The sequence below is a fragment of the Dermacentor silvarum genome, chromosome 4 (genome assembly GCF_013339745.2).
Source record: "Dermacentor silvarum isolate Dsil-2018 chromosome 4, BIME_Dsil_1.4, whole genome shotgun sequence".
NCBI classification, from domain to species: domain Eukaryota; kingdom Metazoa; phylum Arthropoda; class Arachnida; order Ixodida; family Ixodidae; genus Dermacentor; species Dermacentor silvarum.
The window spans coordinates 41515217-41529667 of record NC_051157.2 but is presented as its reverse complement, the minus strand read 5'-3'; the positions used below and the strand labels follow the sequence as shown (position 1 = coordinate 41529667).

General features: G+C 49.5%; 1 protein-coding gene across 1 annotated transcript in view; it reads right to left on the bottom strand.

Moving 5' to 3' along the window:
* Nucleotides 1-14451, bottom strand: part of LOC119448571 (cytoplasmic dynein 2 heavy chain 1-like) — a 76008-nt gene that overhangs the window by 49424 nt on the left and 12133 nt on the right. Inside the window, 16 exon segments of the mRNA XM_049666413.1 lie at nucleotides 205-428; nucleotides 1684-1787; nucleotides 2516-2739; nucleotides 4704-4886; nucleotides 5326-5444; nucleotides 6175-6311; nucleotides 6684-6712; nucleotides 6714-6932; nucleotides 7910-8014; nucleotides 8898-9116; nucleotides 9766-9895; nucleotides 10474-10715; nucleotides 11283-11441; nucleotides 11539-11706; nucleotides 13118-13232; nucleotides 13575-13796. Coding sequence (XP_049522370.1) covers nucleotides 205-428; nucleotides 1684-1787; nucleotides 2516-2739; nucleotides 4704-4886; nucleotides 5326-5444; nucleotides 6175-6311; nucleotides 6684-6712; nucleotides 6714-6932; nucleotides 7910-8014; nucleotides 8898-9116; nucleotides 9766-9895; nucleotides 10474-10715; nucleotides 11283-11441; nucleotides 11539-11706; nucleotides 13118-13232; nucleotides 13575-13796 — 2599 coding nt within the window.

The window sequence follows — 14451 nt, the reverse complement described above, 5'->3', positions numbered from 1 at the left end:
TGTATCTACTATCCTTTGCATGTTTCTTGCTTTTAACTATCATCTTTCTTTTCGGGTCGGTTCAATCAACCTCGCCTAAAGTAAACGTACAAATGGCAGAGTTAGCATTTTCAGTTTTCATTAGGCCTGTTTCTCTCTTATTGTTGCCTCACAAACTCATAGATCGCCACCATTCCGCACTGCAGTTGTATGGGGAAAGGTGACCTGCGCTTCGTCCCAGGTGAGTCCCAGGTGGACGTACGCCTCCCGAAGTGCCGAGGACAGCTCGTCCTCCCCAGCATCGTCTTGCGCCGGCAGGACTCCAGGGAAGACGTCGCGCAGCAACCTCTCGAAGTGGCCGCAGTCGCGCTCCGCCAGCTTGGGCACCACCTGGAGCCGCACCGCCTGCACCACGAGGCTCTGTTCCCAAGCCTGGCGGCCGCCGGTGTCTGAAGCAGACCAGCGAAAACAAAAGCGGCGCACACCGCATGACGCCCTCTGTCCTGTTCCTACGTTTAATTTTCTCATTAGTGTGTTGTTTGTTTGTAGAAATGTAGTTGGCAAGCCAGCGCTGCTGCATCAAACTCTCCTTATAGTGTGTCATGTTCCCACCGTCCCCACCGATCATCGGATATCACTATGTATATATTTGCTTTGTCCGCATGTTAAGTGATCAGGCGACATCACAGGTTGATATAGCGGCTGAAGAAGTAATGTATATTTGATTCGGTGTAGTTATTCCTAGAGCACTGCACGGGCTCGGGCTTACCCGAAAGGCCGGGCCGGGTAGAGCAGTTTTTTCACGGGCTCGGGCTGGGCTCGGGCACGGCGTGTGCTTTTTGACCCGGGCCCGGGCCGGGCTCGGGTTTTTTGACACGGGCCCGGGCCGGACTTGGGCTTTCTGGTGGTGCGCATATAACGTGAAGCGAGTTATTCTCGGGCGTCTCAACTCTGAAAAACACGTATTTTTCGGTCTCGGGCCGGGTTCGGGCCGGTTTCGAGCCGGGCTCGGGCCGGGCTCGGGCCGGGCTCGGGCCTAAGGTAAAGGGATGGCGGGCCGGGCCGGGCGGGTAACGTAGATTATTTCAGGGCCCGGGTCGGGCCCGGGTCTCGCCATAAAAGTTTTGATCGAGCTCGGGCGGGCCGCCCAATGTAAAAACGGGCCCGGACCGGGCCGCAAAAATCGGCCCGTGCAGTGCGCTATAGCTATTCCTGCAGCGTGCAAGGTATAGGTCCGCCTATGGGGACACGAACAAACTTAACTTCAACCCCTCTACTCCTGTTGGAGCATTGGTAAATCGTACTGCAGAGATGCAGAGAGTTGGGCTATTTGGAAACTTGGTAATACCGAAAGAAATAAGAAGGAAACACGACAGATGGAATGTTGGCCTTGCACGCAGGATCGCATCTTTTGATGGCCATTTACGATACAAAGTCATAGATGGCCAATTTATGGCGCATCTTCTGTACTGTTCCCTTCCTCTTCTTCCTTAATATGGTGAAGATATTCGTTAATATCCTGTAAGCACTTCTCTCTTAAAGAAAATACAGTGTCATTGCAACGATGGGAGGCCGAGTAATAATGCGCACAGACTATAAGGTGCAGTCGCAGTAACATTACGGTCAGTAAGCAGTCGAAGGCAGCCACCAAAGAGGCGTGGTTCAGCTCCATGCCAGCGCACATTTCTGAAAGGTAGAACTCACCAGAGGGTAGTGTGGCAACGAGCCGCATTCGTCCGCAGGCGAGAAGGACGCTCTTGAGCGCCCGCAGGCCCCAGTCGTAGTGTTGCTGCGGCACCAGCAACTCCCTGCACGAGCGTATGGCCGACATGCGCTCGTTACGGGACAATCGCCTACTTTACGTGCAAATCGTTTGACTCCCCTGAGTGTCTTCAAAGCCAATGTGGATCCGTATTTTAAAGCGATTCGTTTCATTTTTTCATTCTTCTTTTCTCATAACTCGTCGTATGAACACGACGGCGCGTCAGCGTTCTACCCAGTGACGAAGAGCGAAGCCAATGGAAGATGAAATGAATCCCTACAAAACACGGCCCTTGACCCTGTTTCTGTTTTTGAACTCAACAGTCTTAAGAAGACATCTGTAGCAGCGCAATGCGCGTCCTCGTTGAGTGCAAACATCGTCCTCTTCCAGGACATTAAAACAATTCTGCTCTTACTACTGCTGCTTATTCGTGCCCACCAAGCACAAATTATATATTGGTTTAGTTTCCTTATCACATAGAGCTGTCAAACAGTTAAGCCCTCGAACGGTTAAGCACTGATTTGCTGCCTGGCTTCTTTACAACTAGTTGTATATCTGTCTCTTTAAGACCCAAGAAGGCGGATCTTTAGGCCTCGACAACGTGTGATGACTAAACGGAATCGCACTGCAAAACGTATGGGAGGTGCGCAGGACCAACTGAAAAGCAACGCCGTCAGAGAAGAGAACACGTTTGTCAGGCCCAATCGTCGTATTTTGCAGAAAAATAAATTCCGCGGTGCAGTGCATTTGAGTAGAAGGTAATGGATACGATGCCTGGCGAGTTGGAAAGCTGTCACGAGTCGAGCGGCCAGAAGCTGCGACCCTTCGAATCCGCCGGCCAGCAGGAGAGCGCGAGCGATATCTGCGCTGTCCGGTTCTGCCATTGCCACAGGCCGAAACAGCTGCTTGAGGCTGTCGGGAAGGCGCTGGCGGCCACCGTATTGCTTGCCCGCCGGGTTAAGGGTGATGAAAACGCCAGCACTCCGGTCCAACTCCACCTGTTTACGAAAAGCGTGAGAACATGTGCACTGCACGGTAGAGCAGCTAGCTCTTTTGGTAACGCGACGCTCGGGCCTAGCAGGTGTCCGTAAATAAAATACCCAGACATAACTTTTCAGCACGCCCTCACATTATAAGTTCCAAATGAGTCTCGCACATTTCTTATCTCTTAGATGTCACAGCCAGATGAGCTGCGAGATGTCCGGGTACTGCGCTGTGACATGGCGGCTCGCATAATTTTGATCTATGGGTATAAGTTGAACAAAGCATTGGTGCGTCATGCTGCTTCTCCGAGCTCCTCAAACCTTAGCCACACCGCTCGGCGCGGCATATAGGACAACAAGGATAAAACGCCCAGTAACCCCTTCTCAAAGGAACGTTCGCGGAGACGGAGCAGGGACCAGCAAATAAATGATCGTAGATACGAAGATGGATATGGGCAGAAAGACCAACTAGAATACAATGAACTGTTTGCGACCCATGCAGAGGAGCTGAAAATTGTGAATAAAGGCAATGAATGGGGCAAGCCAAGCCGAGAACTCGCACACGCGCGCGACAGAAAGCACGCCTAAGTAGTAAAACATTCACGCGAGCCAGTTCACTTCAGAAAGCACCGTAGCACCTTCGTAGCTTTCTTTATGCATCAACGACTGCGAGCGCACTGTTCACATCACTGCCTCCATTTTCGATTTCCATCTGGACTTTCACAAACCGAGACAGCCTTTTGTTTTCGAATATCATCGTCGGGTGCCTCTTTTAACAGCGGAGCTGTTTAAGCTCTTGGTTGCGCCGCGTAATGCGAACAATAACTGCTCCTGGCGATGACGTCACCGCGCGTTGCCTAGCAAGCACCTCGCGGAGCGGCGTGTGCTTCGCCTCCTCTCCGTGCCGTGCACATGTTGCCTTGACATGGGACGTTAAGGAGAGGGAAGGAGAGCATGCGCGCGGCGCGCGCTATGCTCGGGAGAGAGAAAGAGAAAATGAGCGCAAGTGAGAGAAAGAAATTGTAGCAGCACCAACGAGGCAACGCGCAAAGGTGCTGCCGACGCCGTGCGCGTTTCACTGTTTCCCCGCGTTCGCGCCGAACGCGCGCGGTGTCCGTGACTGCAGCCGGCGCCTCTGGCGGCGGCTCGGCAGGTTTCAACCAGCCACGCCCCGGCAAGTGTGGAGGCGCAGCTTGGCCGTGACATCACCGGAGAGATAAAGCTCGGAGCCACCGCGACGGTGGCAGAACTCTCGTTGACTCTGTGGCGAGTACCTGTACTCTTAACATGGGACGACCAAGGAAGATCCGGACACCCGAAGAAGAAGTCGCTCATCTTGAAGCGCGTCGCGCGGCTAAGCGAGAATCCGCGAGTCGGCGACGAGCCGATTCGGAATACCGCGCCTAGCAGCACTTAGCATTTCCTAGCAAAATTTAGCCTAGCCTAGTAATACCTTGAACAAGCTAGGTCGATCACCAGCTCTGATGTTTACTCCAGCCTTGCACCACTAGTGCAAGCTGCCCACATTTTTACAGAAGTATTTCCGCAACGGGGTGTTCCACAATGCTGACTGTGATGACTGTGGTAACGAGGACAAAATCAAGCATGCATTTTGTCGTTGCTATAAAGCTCAATTTTTGATTTCAGGCTGATATTGTAGCAGATCATTTTGCAGGGCCAGCCTTCTCTGTTGCCTGCAGACATCAAAATACATTAACAGTGTCGCCGTCCTTGTAGTCTAAAATATAGTAGAACGAAAGGGCAAGTCTACTCGGTTGCTACGAGCGTTTCTACGTGGCATAGATTCAAACCCAAGTGAGGGTCATTCAATGGGTTACGCCGAACGTTTCTCAACTAAGTGAGTAACGAGCGCAACGTTCTAAGCGTGAAGATCTAATGTCGCGTGTTATTCAGGCAGTCCAGGAATGGTCACGCACGTAAACTGTTAGTAAGGAATTAACTCTATTATAATAACATACCTGCACGCCAAGCAGGCGGACGTGAGGTCTGCCGTGATGCAACGCCAGCTGCAGGTCGCCGATGAGCGCAGCCATGGCTGAGAGCACGCCTTCGTCGAGCCGGTTGAACTCGTCCAGGCAGCCCCAGGCGCCGCTACGGGCCAGACCCACCAACAGGCGGCCCAGCGAGCGTTCGTCCATGCTCTGCATGTCATTTGACAAGCTAAACATATAACTAATTAAACTGGCGGACGTCTTTCTTTCGCTCTCTTTTAAACTAAGGGAAGCCGAATGGTCGATACTTGTGATAAGGGTGATAGAGGGTGCCACCATTTCCAGATAGCGGTGCCACCATTTCATCATAAGGACTCGTATTCGTCCGGGCATTGACGAATACAGGTCCGCTACGCTACTATGCCAAACGTTCAGGATTTTTTATGCCATGAGCACAGCGCATGTTCAATCAAAACACAGTATGATGGCTGAAATTGTTTGCTGTAAGCATGCTATGTGCCACTATGTAAACAACCTACACCTGTGGTGGGGTCATTCGCTAGGACACTAATATATAACTTATCATCAAGACAAATGTTTAACCTCTAAAGATGTTTTGCTACTTATGTGTGGCAGGTAGGATACACACCTCATCGCAGTTGAATACCAGCACTTGCCGTCCAAGAGCATTTCCCAACGCCTTGACCGATTCCGTTTTCCCGGTGCCTGCTGGTCCGTAAGGGTTACCCCCTACTCCCAGCCGCATCCCTGCAAACACATAAGTAAGGTGGAGTCACTCCTGAGCACCTGCGTTCCATGCCTCGTCACACAAAGTTTAACTACAGAAGTGTGGAGCGTAAGCTTTATCAACGTAGAACTGCTATTTACTTTGTCGGAATATTTTAAATGCTACCTTTAGTTTATGAAGCATTCAAAAAGAAATCATTTTTAGTCCCCGTTTTCCGCCACGACGCCGCACACATGCATACACACACAAAAAAAAAAAAATATTAAGTATCTCTCTCGCTTTGCCGCCTCTGCTGATGCTGCTATGTCCGATATGTGTCCGAACTCTGTGAAAAACGAGGAGCAGTCATGAGGCAACGCTTCGGAGAAGGGGCATATAGCATAACCACCAGGTGCCTAGCCTGTCTGAACCGAATGTGGCTTGTTATCTGGTAAACGTAAATGTGCGTTATGGTGCGAACTATATACCTAACGTAGTGAGAATCTAGATGTGTCTATAGATATGACCGCGCATCTAACGTGCACAAGAGAACCAAATAATCCAACCTCACTCACGTAAATGCCCTTAGTATGATAAATATTGTTTAGTGAACGCAACGTGAAATTTGAGAAGTATCAACGCTGAAATAAGCTCTGTCTGGGCATAAGCAGTGGTTAACTAGCAGCCCCTGAATAGTAAATGCACGCCTTCACGCTGGCAGGAGGAACATGGGTTGCCTATGTATAGTGCCGCTCAAAAGGGCTAACTCACCTTGAGTCAGACTGACGAAACATTTGTGGGTGAGAGCCGTGTACACAAGTCGGGGAGCGCTTCCCTGGTACTCATACGTGTAGTCGAAAGTGGCGTCCACCATTTTAACCACAGCCCGTCCGTCGCGCAGATAGAACCTGCAGCAGCACCGCATTGTATTATACTGCGGTGAAGAAGACACGCGAGTCTTTTCGCGCTCTTAAAACCGCGCTAATTTTTTGAAGCTCATGTGACAACGGCATATGTAGAGCGTCTCTTAGGTTCGGAGACCGTTGCTGATGAATGGACATTGAGTCAACGCACAAATGTATATCGTTTAGAGCAGTAAAACGCATATAGTAATAACACTTACAGCGTTTGCGTTTGGCCTTGCTTACGTTAAACGAAATTTAAAATTCAAGGCTCGTTTATTATTGAGCATAATTTGAGCGGCGAAGATTAAAGTAATTTCCTCAAGGTCTGGTTCGCTCAGCGTGACCCAAACATTGCCTGGCGCGCGGAGAGCGTACCTGAGTTGCTTCTGCCAGTGCCAGTCCTTGGACCGAGCGCACATCGCGGGCACTGAGTTCCTCGACGATCGCCAGTCGGTGAATGGCGTCGATCAGCAGCGCGTGCAGAGAGCCCATCTCCGCTCCCGCGGCAGCTAGCAGGGACAGCTGCGAGCGTACCTCGTCCTGGAGCTGAGCCAAACGCCCAGAATCCAAGGCGGCCTCGCACGCTTCCGTGAACCGAATCCACTCGGCCAGGCACACCACCTGCCCAGTCCGTATTTAATATTCACTCACTGTTTTCTTCTTGTAGCGCTCGTTAGCACTGCACTAATGTTTTGACAATCACTTGCTGATCATGCCAGCACTGACGACTAAATTTCTCAGGGTAGGCAAAATGATCTTCAACAGCACATGTTCATAAGGACCAATCAAACGTGCTGCGCTTCACCCAAAAGGCTGACAGTTACCGTAGTAAATGAGAACATACAATTGAAGTTTAGTCCTAGCGTAACATTAGCTCTGCGTTCTTTTGCAACTAATGACAAGAGAAACGTAAGAGTAACAACATTCGTGCTTTGTGTGCAGTGTTCTACTGATTTACTAGGTGCCACCTGCTTTCCCTTCTCCACCTTTTATTTCAAATTCCGTAGCTCACTGAACACTTCATGCGACAAGCGAGGGTGCGTATGCTGATGACAGCAGTACAGCAATGTCCTCGCTTACAATTTCATTATCTGTTATTTCATCATGAACATAAACAAGCTCAAATTATTGCCTCACTATAATAGAAACACTTCAAGTTCTCCACCAATTTCTTGGTACCTGTGACGGTTACCTTGTTTGGGAGAACCGCGACTCACGCAGTTCACTTTCGATGGCGGCATGACTTTATGACATTCGGCTATCCAGTTAATATACAAGTACGCACCATGTTGGACGCGTGGTTCCTCGATGTCGGATCTCGTACGCCCCTCGCAACGTGCAACCTTACATTCTCCACATTTTTCATAGTGGCAGGTCACTGCTTTCGATATCGTGATTTCCCGCCAGCGGCTTTCGGAACACTGACACTCTCCAAATTCACAAAATCAACATGACAGTGAGATTGCTGTGTACAAGCATGCATGCATGCCAGTAGGGTGGATTTATATGCGTGCAGCTGGTTGCATCTACGTGGGTGATGGATTTCGCTAGCTGATACCAGATGGAATAAGCTGGTATCAGCTAGCGAAATGAGAATATACCTGTGCTGGATAGAGTGACGAGTCTGGACCAGGGCTTGCAATGCTGTCCCGTAGCAATGCTTGCAACGTGGACCGGATCTCCTGGCTCAGATCACCAAGCCAAACCTGGAAGCCATACATTGAGCGGTAGGACACTCTTTTTCTGACTGGCCCAAGGTCGTCGGAAGTGCGCAAAAAATACATGGATTTTCTCTGAGCTGCACGTCGCACAGAGTTCTCTTTGAGCGCTGACCTCCGGCGGTAATCGACATCAGTGGACTGGCGTTGACATGTTTGCTTCCAATTTAAGCTGTCAAATCGCTTGCGATGTCTAAATTTAGGGTGTGGCCTCGGAAGGGGTTAATCGTTAGATTAAAACCATGGTGACACAAATCTACGTTCAACGCCGTCGTGCTTTCAGATAAGACTATCGACATGAGGCCTTTAAAGTTTGTAAATAGCAGCCAGCATTTAAACGACCCCCACATGTTCAGCATGCTATTTTAGACAGACTATTGCTCCAATTGCTCTTATTTAATTTATTCCAATTAAGGATGACTGTAAAATTGTGATGTCTTGCTCAATGCCGATAAAACGCCTTTATACACTGCACCTTCGCCTCCAAATGTCGCGGACGTTTACAGCTTGCTCGTATTCTCGCACAAGGGCCTTGCCGCCCTTCGCTTTCTTACTTACATATAGCTGCACTCACTGTATAGGAATGAACAATCTGCTGCTTTATTTTTCCTTTTATTTTTCAAAGAACGCGAAAATCTCCTAGTAAGCACTTTCATATGGCTAGTGGCTTTACCTACGACTTTTAGCAACTCGGAGACTTAGGATGTTCTCCTAGCTCATTTACCTTGAGTGGCCAATGTTCTGCGAAATTAAACACTGAATTCGTGTCGATGTTATGTATGATGACGATAGCACGCGTGGTCACTAGGCCCCGCTGGCTAACCAACGATTTCTGTCAAGCAATACAAGCGAGTTTGAGACGCTGGCGTACCTCCGGTTCCGGTGTCAACTTCACCGGCTGGCTGAGAACGAGCTTCTCCCCCTCGGGCGAAAGCACAGCTGTGACGCAGTCGTCACCCCATTCTACGCGGTGGACGGCAGCGAACAGCTTGCGCAGGTGTGGTTCCACGGCGCTTGGGCGATTGCCCAGCACCTCCAACAGGTCCTCGTCGCCCAGAAAGTAAAATCGAGGGAAGCGGCTACGCTTGTCCTGCGTATACGGTTGCAAGCAGCTGCAGGCGGGCAAACTTCCGCCAATCTGCCGCATCTCAAGGTTAAGTAACTGATTGGTTCAAGCATGCTCAGTGTACAAATGCCCTGGCGTAGTGGCTGGATACTTGTGGCATGACCGCAGAACGGAACAAAGACAGGAAGCAGTACGGTAAACAAATTCACACTAGCAAGCAAATTTTATCGACGACCTTATAAGACTACCCCCCACGTGCACTCAGTGCTCACTCTCTTCCTCCTTCTCTCTTTCTATTCCCCTTCCCCTTACCCCCAGTGTAGGGTAGCAAACCGGACGCTCGTCTGATTGACCTCCCTGTCTTTCCTCTCCTTGCTCTCTCTCTTATAAGAGTACGGGGTCGTCTACCCTTAGATGAAATATCTCATTATCACCCTAGCGCTTACTTCAGCTTTATTCTTATGTTAAAGCCTGTAAATAAATATTATATTAACTGATATCTGCGTTAGGCGTCATGTCGGCTTCTTGTTCCTACTGTTGTTTTGTTTTATTAAATGTGCGCCGACACCGTTGCACGAACCGGTTGTCACATTTTCGTCGTTCATTCGATGCTACGAAGAAAGAGCGGTAAAATTGTCTGTCATTTGTTAAAAGAGGCAAACCGAAATCGCACCTCCATGTGCTGGTGCAGCGCCCTCTGGCACCGGCCCAGCTGGTCGGCCAGGGTGTCCAGGGCCTGCGTCTCGGCCGTACTGCCCACGAGCACGATTCTCTCGTCCCGGGCCACGGCCGCCATAAGGGTCCTACGAAGGTGGGCTATTCGGCCGCATTACGTAGCAAGACATTACGTAGGTGAGAAATTAAGACAACGTAGATCTACACCACTTGGATCATGACTTTGGGTCCTCAACAGAGGCGTGCTATTGCGGCACACTCATCTGTTTAACACTTATGGGGTAGTTCTGTCCAATTCGTAGTTGTGGACTACCTGCTGTGGACCTGCATGGTTGGATGTCCACACGTCGTATCCCGAAACTGTCTCATCCCAGTAATGCTAACAGCCGTGTGACCTCAGATGATAGCTTCCGGCTTTTTGTACACCACACTTGTTCACGGTGAGTGAACTTCGCGTGTGTTTAATACCCTTGTGATCGTAAGCTTGTCGACATCCTAAACTTCTTTGCCGGAAAAGCGTTCTTGAAATGTTAAAGATTGTTTAAGCACAGCGTTCACGCATGGTACATTATAACGATACCAAGTCCCGAAGCCTTAGGTAAGTACACTTAGTAATATAACTGCTCAAATGCACCTGATGTCTTCAATGAGTCTCGGGAATCCGCGCGTACAGTGTTGTGCAGCGATGGCTTGTTGTCAAGTATACCTCAACTGCCGGCTGGCGGCCTCGAATCGGGACGCCTGGTCGGGCAGCAGGGAGCGTGGAGGACCCAGGAGCGGCTCCAGCTGCAGCCACTGCTGCTGCACGCGCTGAAGGCCACGCAGCGCGGGCTCCAGGCGCGCCAGCCGCTCCTCCCACAGGGCAGCACCGTCCGCCAGGCCGGCGCTGGATCCCCCACCACGGCACGCTTCGGCCAGGGAGTGCACCAGAAGCTGCAGCTCGCCGACCTGTGTGCGGTCGCATCCGCACGTGCAATAACTTTTAAGAGCGCTCGTAGCTAGGGATCGTCCTCAAATAACCGATTCTTGACATACCATACTAAACACCGCATGTCACTGTTCCATCTGTCGGTTTGTGATGCTTTCAGTTCAACATGGAGACTGCGGTCATAAAACGTGATGTTTAGCTAGCCAGACCGTCTCCACTTTACGATAGTAGATTGGCATACTGTATCAGCATATGTGTTATGATAGGATGATGAGGATTACGATTGTAACTGTCGTGATGATATCATTATAATCATTATCCCGATAATTGATGGTGGCAGTGATGGTAGGCACAGCGCGAAAAGAAGCCCCTTCTCCAGAACATGGTTTTCGCCCTTAAGCGATAAACTGGCTTCTTAAACTGGATCCGCTCAGCTGTGAGCAAAAAATAAGACATTTCATTTATGCCACAGGAAACAAAAAACATTGAAACGGTGTAATAAAAAGTAAAATGTGTCGTTTCGCGCCTGCTGGTAGTACGCTAACGGTTTGGCACACTGAGCAGACTAAGAAGGCGAGACAGCGCACCTTTCCCAGCACTTGCGCCCACTCTTGCACGATCATCACATGGTTGCCCGCGGAATCGGTGTGGTCCACCAGGGAAAACCGTGCCGTGCTTCCCCACACGTCAAGCTCGCTCAGGATGGCTCTTATGTTCGCCTCCGAGCGGGCTCTGCTGTTCAAGTCCTGCGCAGCGGCAAACGGGCAGATTCAGGAGTAGGCATGTATGCTATGCCAATGGCGTTGGTGCAAAGTAAACGCTGTCACTGAAGGGGCACCGTACCTGGAGCTGCGCTTTCTTGGCGGCCAGCTTGGGCGCGATGGCGAGCAAGTGCGATAGGCGCAGTTCTTCCAGTGGCCGGCCAGTCGCCTCAGCCAACTGGAACAGCTCGGCCCAGTGTTGTGCTGAGAAGGCATCCCCGCGGCACAGCGGCAGCACGGCCATCGCTGCCTGCGTATTGAAGTCGATGGAAGTCGGCTTAATTCACTTTCGTTGACCTGCGCCGGTATGATGTACCAATGCCTTGCGCTCGATTCTATGCCACTCTTATCATCCCCCGTTTAGGGCCCGATGATCACATTAAATAACGTGGCAGGACCGCCGCTGTGTCGAAGCGCAAGAACCACGAAAGGAATGACATCAAAAAGGCATCGATAGAAAATCGCTGGCTTTGTTTCAACGCATGCAACAGTTATTCAGTGCCTTGTTAGCACCCGTAGCTGCCGTGGCTACTGCTAGCTCCAAAAAGTACAATTTGGATGGCAGCTGGCAGTAAGTGCAGTAAACAGCGCCACTCCTTATAGCACGAAGAATGTGTATGCAGAGCGCGAAGTGACTTGTTTCGAATGAAGAGTCTGTATATATTTGAATCAAATGAGTTAATTTTCTGGGATGTCTCTATAGACGAACTAGCTTATGTGGTTGAGGAGACACCCCATGAGAACATTGTCATCGCCTGAGACAGGCCACAAAATATGCATGCAGTTTGGAAGCGACTTCCAGTCGCTGTTTTGTAAATATCAGTGCCCTGTGCCGGATCAGCGGGTCCTGCGGCGAAAATAGGGGGGGGGGGGGGGGGGGAGAGAGAGATTATAATCGCGCTTTGCCCTAGGCAGCACTTTATCAGTGTCTTGACCTCATAACAAAGGACGTGGGAAAAAGTATCTCACCATTGAATGTTACGTTTGCGAATGCATAAGTGAAATGCATGAATAAATTAAAGCTGGGAAAGTATGTGGGTTCTCATGCTTGTGTGCAAAATTTTGAAATGACGCTGTAGAATTGCTTCATTATCAAACGTGAGTTTATACTTCGTCACGCACCGGAAGTGATGACTTTAGATATGATTGCTTGTTGTTGCCTGTTTTATTTATTACATGGTTGCGTGATGTTGACGCAAGCTCGGCCACTCATAAGCGGAAGCACCGTTTGCATTTGGTAACCACTGTTCGCAAAAGAAAGAAAGAAAGAAAAAGAAAGGAAGGAAGAAAGAGAAAAGAAAGAAAGAAAATCGGGACGTTCTTGTAAAGGCTTGTTCGGTGCGGTGCTACCATAGACGTCGTAGTGAAATAGAAAATGACTGCTATAGTTCGTCAGCTTAGCAAAGCAGCTGAACACACATGAATCAAACGTCACCATTAAAATTCCAAGTATGACATCGATCCAGACGTAGCAGTGAAATATACGACACAGTGTAGTGAGGCTATTACATTATTACACAACTATGAGCACCTACTGAACTTCGCATCCATCTCGCAGCCTTACACAATTAGTGATTGCATGTGAATATTATGACTAACAAAGTTACTGCTGATTCGCGCAAGTCATAAGTGGGGTCATAAACAAGGAGAGAGGCGGCCACCTTGTGTGCGTCGATTTCCTTGTAGAGCGATGCTGCAACGGCCGGTGGTGTTGCAGGATCCTTAGCCCGTTGAGCCCACTCTGCTAAGAAGCTCTCCAACTGATGAAGCTGCCCCCTGCAGACAGGTTACTGCTTTAAAGAACAGAGTCGACCATCTTCCAATAGCTTAACTGTTTGTGATATGCCAGAACTCTGATATGACAGTCGAGTTACTTATGCTCAACAAGACCCTGATGAGTGAGAAAAAAAAATTTCCGAGCTTTACGAAGCACACATTCCAACGAGCATGCTTTCTCAATGAGAAGGCGTGGATCTGAAACTCATTCCCTGGCGCTTCGGTGCGTGTCGTCGTCGATCATGCCGATGATAGTCGAGTACCTAAATTGCTTTTTTTTTTCATGGTAGGAGGACGCAGTGCGCCATGCTTGTGTGACAAAAGCTCTTAGTGTTTCAGTGCTTAGCTGTTAGAACGTTTGCTTTAGGTTCCAGTAATCTAGATTCCTGCCCCATAGCTGTTCTGCCGACGTGCCTCATGAGGATCCACTGCTGTTGGCTGAGTTCCTGCAGCTCCTTTCGGAACTGTTCGCGTAGTGCCCAGGCCGCCTCGGCGTCCTGAAGTTCCTGCTCTGCCGTCGCCAGATCGCCGGGTGCTGACAGGCCCAGCTGCTCCGCTTCTGACCTGCATACACGTGCTATATTGTGTTTTCTATCGTGCCGTCCACATCGCAGCCTTGCGAAAGCCGCTGCAGACAACGTCGCACCTCGGCAACAAACACCATTCGCTGTTCCTATACGTTATAGTGAAGAAACTATGAAAAAAAAAATGAGGATGACAATTGTGTTGCAGCAACTGGAGGGCCCTTATTTGTAGAAAGTTAACAGTCGTAATAGAGGAAATGATAAGGGAAAATACAGTTTTTCACGTAGTATATAGTACTGCTAGGTAAGTTTAATACTGTTCACTCAGTTAATAAGGACTCTTTACCTGCACTTAATGTGATGTGTGTGCAGGTGCTGGGAACAAGGGCACTGAAGCAGTTAGGTATACAGCAATTTTTTTTATTCCTTTTTATTCTCAACACCACCACGCAGACTGGTCGGCAGTTACGATAACGTAGAAGGCGTATCGCTTGAACCGATGCAGAAGGTTTTGCGTCTTATGGCCCAAAATTGCGTGTTCCTTTGACGAGCGTAAGATATATTTCCTGGAGCAAATTATCTAGAATAGAATTCACAAAACTGTTTATTCGTAAGTGCTTCTTGCCATTGGCCTGCATGCAGCCTTCGCTAAACATATACGTGCAACATCACGATTAGCTGGCATCTGCTCTTAC